The sequence below is a fragment of the Benincasa hispida genome, chromosome 2, assembly GCF_009727055.1.
Source record: "Benincasa hispida cultivar B227 chromosome 2, ASM972705v1, whole genome shotgun sequence".
Taxonomy (NCBI): domain Eukaryota; kingdom Viridiplantae; phylum Streptophyta; class Magnoliopsida; order Cucurbitales; family Cucurbitaceae; genus Benincasa; species Benincasa hispida.
Window position 1 is genome coordinate 43,521,204 of NC_052350.1, and position 18,877 is coordinate 43,540,080.

The following is an 18,877-nucleotide window of genomic DNA, read 5'->3' on the forward strand; positions in this document are numbered from 1 at the left end:
AACTTCGACTTTTCACTAAATAATTAATTTTGATTTTTAGTGTTAATGCCTATAAATTAATTTTAAAAACTTGAAAGAATTATAATTAATTAATTTTCACTATTTTTCTTTCCTATTAAAATTTGAATTAAATTTGCACTTCATAATAATTATTTTAAATTAATTAATAGACATTCATGTCAAAGACTAAAAGTAAGTAATTTACCAAATCAAGGTTAAAAGTATAAATTTTAAAACTTAGTAACCAAATTGAAACAAAACTCAAATCTCAAAGGTAAAATTTTAACATTTTAAAACCTAAAAACTAAATTGGAATCAAACTCAAAACTTAAGAAATATAAATATAACATTTTGAAACTCGAAATAGAAACTATACCCATAACCTAGGAACCAAAAAGATATTTTCTTCCTAATTTTTTCTTATGTTTAACTACTTAAATTATGCTGTGATCATTTCTATTTGTCTAATAAAAAAAAATCTATATTATAGGAGTATGAAAAGAATTTCCATACTCCCTTAATTTATTGTATACTACATCGACATGCTTTTAAAAATAGTGCGAGACTCACTAACATTAATATAGAGTCTAGTATTATTTATAAAAATAAATTTATAGTGTGAACAAAAAAAAGTATCATAGTCGTGTAGTATTAGAAAATTTTCCATGTCTAACTATTAAGAGTTATGTTTAAGCCGATGAATTGGGTATACTTAGAATACATTTTCAAGTGTTTAATTTATAAAAAAATAAATTATTTTGGGAGAAATTAGAGTGTTTGACAATTACTCAAAATAACTTTTCAAATATATTTTAATAAGTTTTTATAAAAAAAAAAATTAAATAAAAATGAAACTTTTAAAAAATATATTATTTTCTCAAGTGAATTCAACCGGATCCAAGCATCACCGAGTTGTTCTATCTCCTCACCATCTATTCTTCATCTTTCTTCTCAAACTTGCCCCTTAAGTTAACTTCATTAATTAATAATTGCACAAAGTTCCAACCAAGCAGCCAGCCAATCCACCTAACTTTAGAAACAAAGTTTTAAATTGGACATATTTACTACTCATGTCTAATGGAAAAACGTATGGGACCCAAAAGAAAAAAAAGAAAAAAAAAATAAAAAGTTGTGGCTGTGATTCACTAATTAAACCCACTAAGTTTGCCACATAATATCGCCCTTTTTTCATAAAGTAAAAAAGAAATCTATTTGGCTCTTATAATGCAGGCAATATTCTATAAAAAGAAACACTGAAATGAAACCCACTAATCTTATCAACTCTAAAGTTTTGCTCATCTTAAAGAGAAACATAGGATGTGGATCTTATTCCATTTCGATTCTTGGGAGTATTTGGTCCACCGACTTCATGAGTCGGTATTTAATAATTCAATTCCACCAATTTCAACCATGTTTAGTTATTGAAGCACGCACATGTATTAAAGAATTCTTTCTTCCCTTCTTTCTCTCCTTCCTTTATGTTTTCTAATTCCAACCTAAACTGCTAGACACCTCAAATATAGACTTCCTAATTCTAGACTTTCAAATTCAAACTTCGAATCCTAAACAATCTCTTTTTTTTTTTCCTCTGAGAATTTAGTTGAATTAGCACATGATTGAGACTTGAGAGTGCTTTTGAAATTAATAAAATCACTTTTATCATATTCAAAAAATCATTTCGAAACGCACCTTTAATCACTCAAAACTGGTTTAATATTCGATTTTATACTTTTAAATGCAATTTTCATATAATCAAAATTGATTTTGAATGATTAAAACATATTTTACTATAATTTTGAAAATAACTAAAATGATTTTAACTATTTGAGAATTACTCTCAAACATGTGCTTAGATTCGATCTCTAAGCAACATTGAGAGCATAAAGAAACTAAGATCAACAATGCACATGCAATGATACTAATAATGGAATGTAACACCAAAATAAATAATTTATCTGTAACATTTCTAATACAAATCAGGCAGCTTATTTTCCCACTTCTTTCTAAAAGCCATTCCTTGGGTCAGCCATTAATGGCAACTTCCCTTCTTAATTCCTCTAACCAGATCTAGAATAGCCAAGTCAATCTCTCTCTCTCTCTCTCTCTCTCTCTCTCTCTAAAGTGACAGATTATATGCACTTTAAGATCTGCTAATCATGCATATATAGTTATTTAATTTACACAGTGGAGGTAAAGTACCAGCAAGTCTCTAAACTCACATGCACCATCAGCTTTCAGCAGTTCTTTGTCTTCATTTCCAATCGCTGTACCTCACTATCTTCTTGTCCTGTGCAGCTCTCTCTTTTTTGTTTCTGCAAACTTTATCTTCAAAGAAAATAATGTTGACCCACTATTTCTTCTTAATTAGTACAGAAATAAGCAGTTGCATCCTGAGAGAGATTCGTGTTCTATCCTAAAATTTGAAATTGAAATGGCTCTGTACATAAGAATTTTCCACGCCAATCCCTTTTTTCATTATTGATGCTGACTATGTGAGCACTTACATTTTGCACGATTATCTGAAAGTGTCTGGACAAAGATCAACAGAACATAAGGAAGGAAAAAAAGAAATGGTGGCGGAAACTTTTATCATACAAATATGTGAATCTCAGTCCTGAGTTAATTATTACCTGAACCTGTTTTTGAAGGCCTTTTATGTACTCAACTGCCAAATCTAACATGTCTGATGTGTTAGTTTGCTGTGGAGAGAGAGAGCAGAGAGAGAGAGAGAGATGTTTTAACTCAAACTTTACCAACTTTTAGAGTAAAGTGAAAAGAAAGTTACCTTGTCCATGTTGGGCACTAGCTCTTGAAGCTTCCTCATTCTTTCACTGATTTTAGTTCGTCTGACCTGAAAGTTATCGATAAAGGGAAAGACATCGTTTAGACTTCTCAGTACATATTTGAGTTCCGGAGTATTAGATAACATGGTTCCATCTCAAAACCAATTAAGAATGAGAAAAGTAGCCCATATTCCTTATAAAAGATTCTCTCCAATTTCCTTGAATCAAGAACATAAGTTCAAGTTCAACAGATTCCCACATTATACGAAACTTAAGTGAAAAAAATATCCAGCAGATCATGGCTTGACAGATGAGAGAATCACAACCCATGTTTCTTTTTATTCTTTTGCATGCAGTTTCAGAAATTGAATAAAGATACAGCTAATGGTTAAGACTGAAAGAAAATATGACTAATTCTTCAATATATCCTGACTTACTCTCTCCGCAATGCTTCTGGGATGAGTAGCACAGCCACGCTTGGCTCGAAGTTTACAAGGAACAGAATCTGAAAACTGCAAGATCTTTTCAATAGCATTCATTTCTGCTGAAGTATTTGGTAAACTAAGATGATGAGCAAGCAAAGGAGGGCGATTTCCGGGATCCACCTTCTGAGTTTTCCATCAAGACAATAAAAATATGAGACAAAACAGAATCAGATATCAAGGAGAACAATCACAATGAACTTGAAATGGCTAATACCTGAGTGTCTGAAATGTTAAAATTCGAGTACGACTTCTCGTCATCATCATTATCTTCAAGTGGTTTTTGACCAACAATGTTATCAGATATGACAGCAGATTCTTCCCAGGAACCAACTGGGAAGCTAGTACTACCATAATCACTGGTTTGGCTTTCAGCAAAGCTTTTAGTATCTTGATTGGTTTCTCTGATACTTTTTTTCTCAATTCCAACCATGGGACTCATCAACCCTGATGAGTGTGGTGGTAAAGTCCTTGGTGAGAAATTCTTCAACCTGCTTGGAGAAGAAAAAGAGGCTTCTTCGTTAAAGCTACTACGAGTTCCACAATTTCCCATGCCTCTCAATGCAGCATAGCCTGCCAGTTGCTAAGAATTTTCAGCACCATGTTGGGAATATTGGAAGCTAAATTCTAGTATCATAAACTGACGAGAGATCACAGAAAATCAATATGGTTGTTAATTATTATAGCTAGACAGTCTAAATTGCATAAATCATGTTTCTCTCAACCCAAATAATCAGAATCTATTAGAATAGAAAATAAAACTTCAAATTTATTAAAAGTTCCTACTCATTTAGGTGTAAAGATTACATACCACTATCATTAATCTTTATGTGGTCAAATAGTCCAGCAGGCGAGCTACTTTGCCGAATGAGATTCGAAGTTCTTCCACCATCTGTTCTAATCCGTGGCTTTAGATCAATTCCCATTGAACCAGATCCATCGGTTCCTGAAATCATACCCTGATTTGGAAGTGGGGGTTTCATTGAACTCTGATAGAAACAGGTTGTTGATGAAACAGGTGGGTAATTGCTGTTGACATTGCTTGGTTGCTGATGGATAGCTCTAGTTTCATTGCTCACATAAGGTGTTTGTTGATTTGCTTCAGTGGTTATAAGCATTTCTCCAGCCTGAGCGCTCTTCTGAGACTCGTTGAGGATCTGAGATGAACCTTCTGGACCGCCACTGCCGCTACCAGTGCTCCCGCTAGTCATAAACCGTGCGAAAATCCTTTCTGTTTCGGGACTGGATGGCCGATTGAAGAACTGATCACAGAATTCCCTATCCGTCAGACTTCTGAAATACGAACTTGGAGCAGAACGGTACCGTGTCAAGCCAGAATTCATCTGCGGTTGTTGCTGATGATGTTCATGAAGAATATGATGATGCTGCTGAAAATCAGCCTCCATTGGTCCTCCTCCTTTCTCCAGGTCTACTTCAGTTAGACTAGCAGTAACAGAACTTAAAACAATAGGAACCTTTCGAAAACAACTTCTTCTTCTTCAATTACGCCAATTTCGCAGTAATAAAAAACCAAAACAAAAGAACAAAAAAAGCACCAATGCAATCAAATCCACTAAGAATTCTGTTTCTTCCTACACAAAATAACTCCACAAACCATCAAATTCCTTCACTAACAACGCGTACAGAAACACAACTTCAACTGAACCACCTGATTCAAAAACAACAGACAAACAGACCTAGATTAAACTCAAATCAAATCAAGAACACAAGACCGTAAGAAAAGAAAAACAAGCAGGGAGCAGAAAACAGCAGAAAATTCCGAGTCTCATTTACGTACAAATTATCTCAAATTCCAACCAAGAAAACTAACTCACTCCATTCGTCAACGGTAAGCAAAACACCAACTATCAAATCAACCACACCACCAAATTGTTCCCACGGTCCAACACGAATCAGAAAAAGATAACATCAAATCAACAACGAACAAAAAAGAAAATCATAATTCAGAAAGAAAGAAAAACAACAACAACAACAACAAACACAACATACCAAAATCTAATAATTTTCCTGTCTATCAGTTAAAAAATGTCCTCTCCACTTCTTCTTCTTCTTCGTCTTTCCACAGCTACACCGGCTGCCGGAAAATAACCAACAAATTCTCCGGTACGGCGGTGGGATTACAGTAGAGAGAATTTCTATTTCTATTTCTTTTTTCTTTTTTCTTTTTTCTTTTTTTAAAAAATGAAATGAAATGGCGTTTTTTGCTTGCTTTCCTGTTCACTGAAATTAAGCCAATGGGAAGTGAACAGAGCATCCAAGAATCTAGGCCCTCAGATTGTGTATGTTTGTGGAGTGGTTGAATTACTAACATACCCTTCCCATTTAGGGCTATTTTCGGTAATGGGATTTATTGTGGGAAGAGGAATGACTGGATTGGTTCCACGTCAGCTGGTTCATTAGAGTGGGCCACGTGGGGATCTGTGAATGGACCACAATATCGATTCTAAAGCAAAGCTGGCTTTTGGATATAAAACATCATAGTAAATAAACCCAACTCCTCCTTTAGTTGCCAAATTAGCCGCGCCGAGTTGGTTATTATATTATTATAATAATTTGTATTTGAAGACCTTTAATATTAATATAGTTGTTTTCAAAACTTATTAGAGAAATATTATTGTTTTGAAACTTAGAAAAATATTGTTATTTTGGGAGTTCGAGGGTTGAGGATTCGACTAATGTAGAGGTCGAACATTGAGAACTCGACAAACAGAGAACAACTTGGAAACGAGGGTTGTCGAGGGTTGAAGTTTCGACCCTCGACAAGGAAGATAAGTGGGTGAAGCAGATTGTAAGAGGGAGCGAGATTGTAGGATGGGACAATCTCCAACGTTTATGGAATGTATGCGTCTTGCTCTCTCTCACAATCTCGCTCTCTCCTACAATCTCACTCTCTCTCACAATCTCGCTCTCTCTGAACATCTCGCTCTCGATCTCACTCTCTCTTACAATTCAAAATTTTATTATTGTTGTTATTTTTTCATTAATGATTACTAGCTTTTTTTTCTCATTGGTCATGTATATATATATATATATTTCTATGGAAAGTAAATAAATTTATTGTATATTCAATTTGTTTTTATTATAAAGTTGTACATTATTCTTTTAATTAAGTTGTACATTATTCTTCTAATTAAGTTGTACATTATTCTTTTAATTAAGTTGTACATTATTCTTCTAATTAAGTTGTACATTATTCTTCTAATTGAGAAACAAATATTTTTTTTAATTGAGAAATAAATATTTTTTTTTTCCAGATAATGGCTTTAAACCCAGGACCTGTTGATCCCGATATTTTGTACGACCAGTCCATTCATCGATCATCTGTTGTATGGTGAGATCATACTACTGGAGAAATATCTTGCAGGCGTCGAGAGGCAATTCTCCAGTGCACTATCCCGCTCCACCCACGAATACTACCGCTACTGCGTACATTTGGGTTCTATGGGTTGCCATATTAGGATTTATTCAGTTTGACTAGCATCTGATCACAACTTTGATCGAGAGATGGAGGCCCGAGACGCATACATTTCCATATGTCTGTTGGAGAGTGCACTATCACTCAACAAGACATAGAAGTGTTGTTCGGGTTACCTGTTGACGGTGAGCTGGTCACCGGAGTGATGTACGATGACTGGTTAGAAGTTTGTCAACTGTACCTCGGTGCAACCCCACCTGTCAACAAGATTAAAGGATTGAGGTTAAGTTTAATATGGTTAGGAACACAATTTCTTGAGTTCCAGATGGTGGAAGTTTGTTTTCAGATAAATCAAGTCATTTTGTTCACTTGATGCTCCTGCCACTGTTAGCTAACCTCCATGATGCGGGGCGGTATTCGTGGGGTGAAGCATGCTTGGCATGGTTGTATAGACAACTATGCAAAGCAACAAGACCTGAGGTTCGAGAGATAGATGGGTCTCTCGTACTTTTGCAACTATGGGCTTGGGAGCGATTTCCAACAATGGCTCCACAGCTACAACATGTTAATGACGCTCAGTTGGTTGGACGAGCATACGGTTCTCAGTATGTTGTTTTAATTCAATTTTATTTTTATATCACTGATCTAGTTAATTTTTAATTATAAATTATCAATTTAAAAATTTAGGTGGAGAGACAAATTTTGTGTGATTAGGATAGCCACACATGTAGTCAGCTAGTATAGATACATGTTTGATATGCTTCAACCTGAACAGGTACATCACACTAAACCAAATTGATTATTTTATATACATTTTTATTGTATTGTCTTTGATATTCTCTAATATAAAAATTTTGTGTTTCAGGTTATTTGGGAGCCGTACAAAATTATTGTGCATAATTTGCCAATTCGGTTTTCAGTAGAATGTCCCATCGTCTTGTAATACTGAACCTGTACTGCATGATATTGACCTAAGGACTGAAGATTGGTCCCAAAAAGTTGCACATTTAGTAGTGCGATGGTACTATCGTGCAAGGTTTATTGCAGTGGGGGTTTCTCTTGAATAGTTTGACACATATGTCACTCCAGAATATATTATTGTATAATAATATCACAAGGCGCTACGTCACTCATCCAAGAGTAGCTGTGGGTCATCTGGTAAATGAATATTATCTAATTATTTTTAATTTAAATTTATTTTAAATATTGTCTAATTGTTTTATAATTCACAGAGATCGAACAACCGTAGACTCCGTGAGGTTGCGAATGATTTGAACCAGGTTCTTTCTATATTTAGTGACAACCAAAACTATATGGAGGAAATTCATTATATGTACGATATACCTATTGTTCCTCCACCAACTCCTAGACATAGAGGACTTGTTCAGGAAGAGGATGAGTTTGATGAGGTTGTACATAATGTGGAAGAGTTGCCCCCTATGATGCAGACGTAGAGTCAAATTGATTAGTTCGATGATGATGATGCCAACATTTGGTTCAGAACATTACGACTTAGAGGCTGGTCTTTCGTCTTCATACGTGCATGGACATGGTCGGGGTCGTGGAGAGCATAATGAATATTTATATTATGAAGCGCCTGCAGAGGTACCAGAGCAACATCAAGAAGAACCCGAGCAACCTTAAGCTCGAAGTCGACGACGAAAACAAACTCGAAATCGACGACGTCCGCCTTATGGAACACATTGATTTTTGTAATTATTTTTATATAAGTGAGATATTTAATTTATATTTTTTTTTATTTTTATGAGATATTATTTTTTTACTTTATTCTTTTTATATATCATGAATAGTAATTATTTTGATATAGAAGTTTTTAAATGTCACTTACATAAATAATAACATCAGATGGTCTAGATTTAAAAAGTTAGGTAAAAAAAACTTCAATATTCAAATTTACATATTTTAGATAATAATTTGGGGACATAATAAACCAAATCAACACTCAAAACCTTCACATGCAAATCTATAAATAAGCTGTATTATTGATATAAAGAACATAAATTTTAATCATAGTAGTGAGGTCAATAGTTTAAAAGATTTTACAATAATGATCTTGGATTCCTTTTGTACATTTGGTACCAAGATTTTGATGGAGTTTTTTTTTCTTTTTTTTAAATTATAAATAATAAAAAAAATATTTTTAGAAATTGTTTTTATAAAATGGAAAATTAAAAAAAAAAGGAAGAAAGAAAGAAGAAGGTGGAATGTGTAATAATTAAAAAAAGAAAAAAAAGGGAAATTTGTACGGATATCTCGCTCTCGGTCAAAATCTCGTTCTCTCAAACTCTCGCTCTCTCTCATAATCTCTCTCTTTTACTCTTCCCTCTTTCATTCTCTCCCAATACAAAATTATTTTTAACACATCAAATAATTATGAGTGTTATGAAGAAGGTCTCCAGAATGAGGAAGGTATTTCGTTCTCTCTACATCAAATAATTATGAGGAAGGTCTTCGGAATGATAATTAAACAAACTCAATAATAATGTTAGGGCAAGGTCGAGGATTCAAACTTCGACGTGCAAATGTAAAGGGAAAGGGGAAGGTCAAGGGTTCAAAATTCGACCCATCTAGGTCGAATTTTCAACCCTCGACTTATTTAAAAAAAAAAACATATTTTTACAAATATTTTGAAAAAAACAATATTTTTCTAAATAGTTTCTAAAAGGACAATATCCTTTTAATTTTTCCGTATTTGGGCTACATATTATTTATTTTGGATAAAAAATAGATAACGTATAAAGAAAAAAAAAAGATGATGAGTAAAAAATAGTAAACTCGGTAACAAATAATGAACACTGTAACGAAGAAGAATTTTAAATAATAATAATAATGTAGATAGTTATTGATTATAATAGTTCGAAACACTTATAATTAGCACATTTCACCGAGTTATATCTTTGTGACTGAATTTATGTAATAGTATGAATTATGACATGCAGTTTTTTTCATAGGAGTAGAGCTTCATTAAAAGTTATAGGTGAAAAATGTAAAATTTAAAAATTAAGAGAATAAATTTGGACTAAATTACAAATTCAATCTAGAAAATTAGAATTTAGTTACTACAATTTTAAAAATTAAAATTTATTCCTTATTGAGAATTTTATCATATTATTGAGACTACATTATAATTTTCTGATTAAATTTACAATTTAACCATAAATTTGAAAGTTGGACTAAAGCTGTATTTGGAACAAGATTATTTTATATTCTTAATTTAATAAGTTTGTCTATTTTTCAATTGTTTTAAGCGAGAATTGAACTATTAATCCTTAAAATTGTAATTGAAACTTTTATCCTTGGCTTAGCTTTAATTTAATAAATTTCGAATGAGTTTAAATATATAATTTTGGTCAACTATATTGGCTTAGATAATTAGTTTCAAATCATTTCAAAGAATTAAAAATTGTATCCAAACTTTCAAAAACCTTTAATTTGGTCAACTTTTATGTATCATCCTAGCATTAACTCTATTTTTTTTGTCAATTTGTTAGTAGTCTCTGATATTACCCTTCAATTTCCTTTCGATTGTCATCTTATTACATTCTTTTTTAATTTCACATTTAGTTAGTGTCATAACATTTAAAAAATAAGTGTGGTCATAATATCACATTTTTAAATAATGAATTAAACATAACATTTTCATAGTAAGAAACAAATACAAAATTTAATAAAAGTTAAAAGACTAAATAGAGAGCTTAAAAAGACAATAAAAATACTATAAAATTAAACTTTTTATATAAAGTTTAGAGATGAAATTGAATTCAAGCTTTAATAAATTTATTCAATAAGAAGACTCAATTACCATTAAGATGTATGAAATCATTATATTAGCATCTCAAGTAAACAAGAAAAAAAAAAAAAAGAAAAAAGAAATTCTTGGTCTTATCTCAAATGACGTTGAAAAATACGATTAACTAATTAATTATTAACCTTAAGTACATATGTACCATAAAATAATAGGGTAATGCGTGAATAAGTTTTATACTCATTATTTATTAAAAAAAAACCAATTATAATCATTAATAAATAGATAGATATACACACATCATACAAATTAAAAAATTATATATATTATTTGGCCCAACCCCTTTCTCTATACAAAAGTAATAAATAAAGAATAAATTGACCCAAAAACTTAAATATATGGGTAAAATTAAATTAATATTATTTTATTTAACACTTCCCCTCATTTGTGGTTCGGAATATATAGAAGATCCAACAAGTGAAAATCAATATTAATCGAGAGAGAAAATAACATTGCAAGGACTTGAATATATAAATTAAAACTTAAATTTATAGGTGAAGGTAAATTTAATATTATATCATATAATAAGGTGGAGTCCAAATTGTACTGATTTTCATGCACCATCTTTAATTACGAAGAAAAAATATTAATTTATTACGTGACAACTTATAATTAAATACGGAGATGAATTACATAAAGATAGGTGGCGTTGTGTTTTGTAAAAAGACATGGAAAAAAGAAGAGATAGTGGAAGAGGTAAACTTAAAAAAAGTGGTGGAAGAGAGATGATCTTGAAAAAGAGAAAAAAAATTGATGGGTTAATAAAGAAAAGTGGAAAGAGAGAGCTTTTGTTCTACGTGGAGAGAAGCTTTTGGCTTTCTATATGATTTTTTTCAGCTTTTTGAATCTATTTTTATACTACTTTGCGTCTTGTTAGGGTTTTTCCCTAAGAGGATTCCATCTTTAATTATGGTAATTCTAATGGTAAATCTTTAACATTTCATCTATTTTATAGCGTAGTTTAAATCAGATGACTTAATAAATTTATTAAGTTTAGGTATGTGAATAATATATAATGTGACAATATCAAAGATAGACAACGTGAAAAAAGAAAAATGAAAATATGCACGATTAGAGTTAATTACCTGTAAAGGTAAAATTCTGCTAGACATTTATAATGCGATGTTCACCAAATATATATATGGTTTCAATTTATCGTAGTTTAATTTTGGAAAGCGATTATGGTCTATTTAATTTAGCATTATTTATTAATTAAGCCGGAATAATCAAATTGAACTTGATAAAGTATTGCTAGATTAAATTATGATAAATTGAAACTTATATTATAATAGATTTTTTATTTTTTTTTATTTTTTTTTAGTTGACCTAAACAAGTCATAGAAGAACTCCAATAATATGACTTGCTACTGGCAACTAATGTTATTGGAGTTTTGCAAGGCCATCTTTCAAGGTGGTCATCATAAAATAAATTACTTTTTTATAGGTTTAATTTTTAAAGAGAAACTATTTTAAATGATAAAATTACTAAAAATATTTATAAATAATAATAAAATATCATAACCTATCTATGATAGATTACAATAGACCATGATAAATAATATTATCTTTATCTATCTGCATACAGATAGATATAGATAGTAGTCTATTTCGATCTATTCGCAGATAGACCACAAAAATTTGTTATATTTATAAATATTTTGGTTCATTTTTTTATATTTGAAAATAAACAATTTTAAGAATTAATTAATTTTATTGTTCAATTTTTTTGTTATAAAAAATATTCTTATTGATTTTAAGAATTATAACAATGGAGCATAGAATCATCTCTTTTTAATATAATTGATGTCTTATTTATTATTTATTTCACTTGTGTTTCAATGAACCTACTTCATTATTTGTGTTTATTAATTTTTTCTAAAGAGGGTAGAAACCTAATTAATTTTAAATTATACAACTTTAAAAAACACTTGAGACTCTCAAAACTTTTTAAAGGATACACATCCAAAGTTCTTGGAAGAAAGGAAAAAAAAAGGAAAAAGTATTGACAGGCATGTGAAACCAGACAGTGTTGTACAAAATATTGAGTATATATTTATTATTTAGTGACCTCAAATTAATTAATTTGTTAGGATTTAGATTCTTTTTTTTTTTTTTTCCCTTAGTGGAGAATAAGTAATTTCCATTAAAAATTATGTGTATATATATTTCAATATTTTTTAGCTAAGAATAAAGACAAAGGTTCAATAATTTGGGTATACAAGGGAGGTGGCCACACCCGAGTGTTCTTTGTAGTACAACAATTTTTTACGAATAGAAAAAATGTCAAACTATTTATAGAAATAGTAAAAAAAAAAATTGATAGATACCGATATCTTCTATCAAAGAAGATTAAATTTTGTTATTTTGTATAAATAATTTCTTATTTTTCTATTTTCGAAAATCTGACTTTTAGTACAATTGGTGTGGGATCAAACCTTTGACCTCTAAAGAAGAACGTTATGTCAATTATCATTAAGTTAAGTTTACTTTAACTTTTTTGGTGTTAGAATTATTTACTTTTGATAAAATAAAAGGTTTATATATACACACACTATTTGGATCAACGTCTTGGTATTTTGTTTTTAGTTTTTGAAAATTAAGTTAATAAACATCCATTTAACCTTTAAATTTCTTGCTTTGTCTTCTACTTTCTACCAAATGTTTTCTAAAAATCAAATCAAGTAGTTTTGAAAAAATTTTAAAAATATAGTTTTTATTTTATTTTTTTTAGAATTTAGTTAAGAATACAACTATTCTACCTAAGAAAGAAGAAAACCATGGTAAAAATTGTGAGAAAATAAGTTTAATTTTAAAAAAATAAAAATAAAAAAACCAAATGGTTAACAAAGGAGAAAAAAAAAATTTCATACTTATTTTATTTTGGGACCCAATTTATTAAATATTCTATTTTGTCTATTACCTTCCAAATGTTTTGTTTTGTTTTCAAATTTTTGAATAAAAAAATTGTTTTCACACCTTAGTTTGATTTTTCTTCCATCATTTAATAACAAGGCTCAAATTCATATGATAAGCTACAATAATCATTAAATACTTGTTTTAAAAAATGTCTATTAATAACAAGAAAAAAAGGTGTCCATATGAAGTTACTACTAAATAATTTATTACTTAATCAATAACCTTGTGTTAATGTAAAACATGCTTTATAATGTACGCTGAGATACTAAAACAAAGTATTTAAAAGTTGGAAAAAAAAGGCCAAGAAAGGAAAGTAAACATTTATGCCTTATAATCTTTTTATTCTTATAAATACCTAAAAATGGAAGTTATTCCTTCAAAACTCATAAACTTGTGAACAATAATTACAACAACTATATATGGCAAAGATCTTGGTTTCTCCAAGTATATATGCTTTTATATCCAACATTTTAATTATTTAATTTATGGAAGGTTATAGAAAAGGAAATTATTAATTTGACTTGTTTAAGTGAGAAAATGTTTTTTTCCTTTTGAAGAAAAGTGGAAAAGTGTATTTTGGTTGCAAAATTGACAAGTGATTACAATAAAATATGTGGTGCACAACCCTATTCCACCAAAGTATTTCAAGTGGTACTTTTAGGGGACCATTAACCCACATTTGCCCTTTTAATATATATATATATATACAATTTTCAAAAGATAAAAACTTGGGTGAAGCCCCTCTATTGTGTAGCTCATCTAATTAAAATCAGTCATGTGCACTTTTTAATAAAAAAAAAATTGGTTATTTTTATATTTTTCTATTATGTATAGAAAAAATTGCATGAGATTCGGATGCACTTAATCATTGCCCTTTGAAAAAAGTGACTATCTTTTTAATAAAGAAACAACCACATATATGCTTCTTTATTTTGTAACTTTTTTAGTCACGACCATTCATTTAAAACACAAAAGCCATGCACCTAATATTATCATCCATCCTTATCTTACAAAGTTACAAATCAATAATTAAAATACGAAGAGTCATTCAACTAATTCTAGTATAGTACTTGTCGAGATGACCTCATAAAATTCGTGTCAAGTGGGTTGATGAAAAATGTATGGTGGAAAAATAGTGAAGATTTGATACAATTACTTACTTTTACAAACGAGCATGTCAAAAAAGACTAAATTAAAAAGTTAGAAGTTTAATTGCTATCCGTTGAATATCTTCCTCGTAATAATGCCTGTAAAGTTAGGATCAAATTATAACTTTGATTCATAACAAAAACATTAAATTTTCTATATAATTAATAATTGTTTAAGGACAACGCAGAACTAGTGAATAATAAAGCTGTACACTGATCTATAAGTCTAAAAAAATTATATGTGTTGAATGAGATGCACGTGGATCTCATACAATCTTCTGTTCTCAACTTAATAAGACTAAATATAGAGTTTAAGTAGTGACAATCGTAGTTGTAGTTATTAATATAGTTGATTTAGGTAAAGTAAATTTTTTTTGTGAGGTTAAGAATATTGTCCTTGATTAAAGTGCCTCTCAAGATAGATTTATTTGTTCATATCATGTACAAAGAGATGATTTCAATTTGGAATATACTTGTTGAACATTTTTGAGATAAAGATTATTATATATATTTAAGAAATGGCTGTCATGTCTAAAGCTTGGCCAAATTTCAATGGGTTTTTGGACATATATACTAAGACATTTCTTTCACACTTGAACAAGGCATGTGACTCCAAACCTTCAACCTTTCTTTTTTCCCCCTCCCATAAAAAGAGGTTGAATTTAATCTAAAATATTGGAACATTGTGACTTTTAATATAATAAATACCTTTTAGCCAACTAGAATATTTAATAACAAAGACTTTTTATATAGATACATATTATTAGTCTTTTTAAGAGTTTCAGATACAAAATTAAAAGTTTAGGGATCAATTATACACTTCTTAAAGTTTAAAAAAACTAGAAAAAAACCATTTCAACGTATACTTAAAATTTTTTGGAATTATACTTTTAATTTAGGGTAGTTGTAATGGGTATCACTAATTTTAGAATTAATAATTAAGTGTATAACAATATTTTTAAATAATTGTAAATATAGCAAAAATCTATTAGTGATAGACTCCTATAAGCTATACAGTTTATCGTTGATAGATTTCGAGAGCTTGATCTAAATTTTGTTATATCTATAAATTATTTTGTATTGGATTATATATGTTAATATTTTGAACTAGTTATATTTGTCATTATCTCTTTAATTTAAATCCTTACAATAATCTAATTTTAGAATCCCTTTTCAATGGTGTAAAAGTCAAGAACCGTTTTAACAAAAGTGTAAGAAATACTTGAAAGACATTAAAAAATGATGGAAACGTTTATTCGATTTATATAATATTAGTCAGCAAATTATCCAAAAAAAAAAAAAAAAAAGTCAGCAGAGAAGATGTGTAAAGGTGCTAAAGGATGAAAATTCTATCCAAGCGAAGCTAAATTTGAAAATAATTTTATAATATACTTATTAAAAATGATAATTTATCTTTTAGAGAGCTCTTTATAAATTTATAATAATTTAAAAAGTACTATATGCTTTTGTCTTCTTTCTAGGTTTATGCAATACAGATTTTAAAAATTTTAAAAATGAAATATTTTTCAAAATTTGAAAAATACAAGGTCAATAGAATAATAAATATAGGTTACCAAATGTACTCGAGAGCTGGTTGGAAATTGTTTTTCCTCTCTAATTATTGTTATATCTTTTTCCTTTCTAGTTTGTTATAAATGATTGGTTTTTAGAATAATTTGAGTTAATTTTCTTTTTCAAAAATAGACTTGATGAAAAGTGAATTGTTGGATTTTGAAAAAAATATTAAAAATGGTTGTTCCATCTCGAAAAAGTTCAAGAAAATGATGAGCTCCAAACACTATAAAAGAAGTCTATGACTTTAATTTCATATTGTCCCGATTAGAAACATTTTAAACTTGAGTATGATAATTGTAATTAAATTTCCTTGGTTAATAATCACTTTTGATACCTAAACTTTCATAAAAGTAACTTTAGTCCATGAACTTTGGTTTGTAACGATTAACTCTCTATATTTTCGATTTTGTAACAATTTAGTCCCCGAACTTTAGTATGTTATATTTTAGTCCTTTACTTTTAAATTTGTAACAAGTTGATCCCCAGTGTACACACATTTATTAAAATTAAATGTTAGTTTTTATTACTTTATGATGTAAACTTTGTATTTTATAAAAATATTGAATCTCTAATTAGTTTATTGGTTTATTTATGCAAGAAATCTCTTTAAATCTTAACACTAAGTTTCAAAATAGGGACTAAATTGTTACAAATTTCAAAGTACGAGAACTAAATTGTTATATAGTAAAATATATAGACTAAATTGTTACAAAATTGAAGGTTGAGAGACTTATAAATCATTACTATCCAAAGTTTAGGGACTAAATTATTATCTTTATAGAAGTTGAGGGACTAAATGTGATTCTTTCACTAATTTCTTTTTGTATTCTTTACTTCAAGAGTAGTTCTAAAGTATAACAAAATTTACATAGTGAATTTTTTTTAGTAGGCCATGTTTTTCATTTTCTGGTTAGAGAGTTTTCTACGTAAAATCTTGTGTTTCTTAATTTTTGTTATTTTTAAAAAATTTCAATTATTTTTCTGCATAGTCCTATCGTAGTAGTGGTAGGTTTTTTTTTTCCAACATAAATTTTTGAAATGATAAAACGAATTACTAACGAAAATTAAATGTATTTTTTAAAATGATAGAAGGTTTGATTATGTAGTAAAACTAGTTTATAGGTCATTGTTCACCACACAATTTTTTTTTATGCGGTGTAATAATACATAGTTAAGGTAAGTTTTAAATAAGTGACTTTAGCATGGTAGATTTAATTCAATTTTATTTACTTTAGCAACATAAATGTTAAGAACAAATCACTTTAAATTTAATTGTATACTCTTAAAAGTGCTTCTAGTGTTTTGTCACACAATCACATAACATGATAATGAATATAGAATAACTTTAGCTATGACGAAATTGCTATAAATGCCCAATTAAACTACATCAACTAAATCATTACAACTAATTTTTAGAAGAGAATAAATACTTAAATTAAGGAATTAAATAATATTTTAAATATAGAACTCGAAAATGCATTTTAATCAGAATTGTTTTATACAAAAAAATCACTTAAATCCTATTTTGTAACAATTTCATGTTAGATTTGTGTTTTTGAAATTTAGATATATTCTTCTTAATTTTTCAATTATGATTTTACATTTTTAAAGAAACATTTAAATGACTAAATTTTGGTTTAAGTTTTTGAAAATATTTGTGTATAACAAAATGAAAAAACTTATAATGATTTAGTGTTTATAAAGTTAATTTTAAAAACCAAACAATAAAAAATCAAATCATTATTAAGGAAGTCCTAAATAATCATCGAACAAAATTTTAATAATAAAATAAGAAAGAAGCACGTCCGTGCGAATCTGATTGATCTCCTAATATAAAATAAAGTTGGTTTTGATATGACATAGGGAAAGGTGACAATGCCAGCTGGGCCTATTCATTTGGAGTAAACCCTAATTTAATCTAACGGGGGAAAATAATTGAAGACTTAATTAACATAAAATAAGGAATAGAATAATTGGATTAAATATAATGAAGCACTACCACATTAAAATATTAGATAATGTTGTATATTCAAAGCAAACACAATCTTTTTAGGCAAAAAGAGCATATGTAATAAATTAAAACAACCAATCATTTTTTGACTCGTTTACATTTACAATTCTTTTTTCACCTTATTATTGTGAAAACCAAAAAACCAATCCTCCAATGCAAACCACTAAGAAGTGTCGTTTCTAGTGCATTTTTTTCCCTTTTCAATATTTTAATGTTCATTATTTTAATTGAGGATTTTATCACAATCACATTATTCAAACTATTTTGAAATTAAAAAGTATTGTAAAAGAAAAAGCTCTAATAACGGTATTCGTGAGTTGAATTCACTTGATTGATGTACTTTTTAATACCTCAATATAATTGTTACGAATGGTAGATCTGTCTCACTAAAAGATTAATAGTGAGACTGACTTATTTGTGGCTTGAATTATGCTCATGAAGATCTAAGGAAGAATTTGAAAATTAAATATCGGTATTGATAATTTTGGCTGGGTAACATCAAAGAAATGTAAGGAAGAACAATCGATGCACAAAGGCATACCACAGCTATATGTTGATATTTCTATCGATATTTCTGTTGGGATTGGTGTCCTAATTCTTTCGGTGGTCTCGTAGTTTGTAAACATTTTGTACACATTGTTATTAATAAAATAAATGTTATTTTATAAGCATTTACTCAAATCCAATAAACTAAGATACT

The 18,877-nt window shown here is 29.1% G+C and overlaps 1 protein-coding gene across 4 annotated transcripts; it reads right to left on the reverse strand.

Annotated features, from left to right (window-relative positions):
• Positions 1-1,913: 1,913 nt before the first annotated feature.
• On the reverse strand, positions 1,914-5,530 carry LOC120071644 (transcription factor bHLH122). Of its 4 annotated transcripts, none has more exons than XM_039024011.1 (8): positions 5,276-5,529; positions 5,101-5,130; positions 4,077-4,934; positions 3,483-3,838; positions 3,221-3,391; positions 2,786-2,851; positions 2,631-2,699; positions 1,914-2,529 (listed from the first exon to the last, which is right to left on the reverse strand). In XM_039024011.1, the coding sequence occupies exons 3-8, from the start codon at positions 4,669-4,671 to the stop codon at positions 2,476-2,478; spliced, it is 1,311 nt and encodes a 436-aa protein (XP_038879939.1). In that variant the 5' UTR covers positions 4,672-4,934; positions 5,101-5,130; positions 5,276-5,529; the 3' UTR covers positions 1,914-2,475. The 4 variants fall into 4 exon arrangements, with proteins under 4 accessions (XP_038879939.1, XP_038879938.1, XP_038879940.1 ...); XM_039024010.1 differs by having other exon boundaries at positions 5,064-5,130; XM_039024012.1 differs by lacking the exon at positions 5,101-5,130 and having other exon boundaries at positions 2,631-2,674; positions 5,276-5,530.
• Between the last annotated feature and the right edge of the window lie 13,347 nt (positions 5,531-18,877).

What these genes read in the sequence shown, in the direction of transcription:
- LOC120071644 (XM_039024008.1), bottom strand. Translation starts at nt 4,671, where the DNA reads ATGGAGGCTGATTTTCAGCAGCATCATCATATTCTTCATGAACATCAT. An exon ending in TAGTGCCCAACATGGACAAG is followed by an intron (nt 2,700 to 2,785) that starts GTAACTTTCTTT and finishes CTCTCTCCACAG; the next exon opens with CAAACTAACACATCAGACAT. An exon ending in GCCTTCAAAAACAGGTTCAG is followed by an intron (nt 2,530 to 2,630) that starts GTAATAATTAAC and finishes ATCTTTGTCCAG; the next exon opens with ACACTTTCAGATAATCGTGC.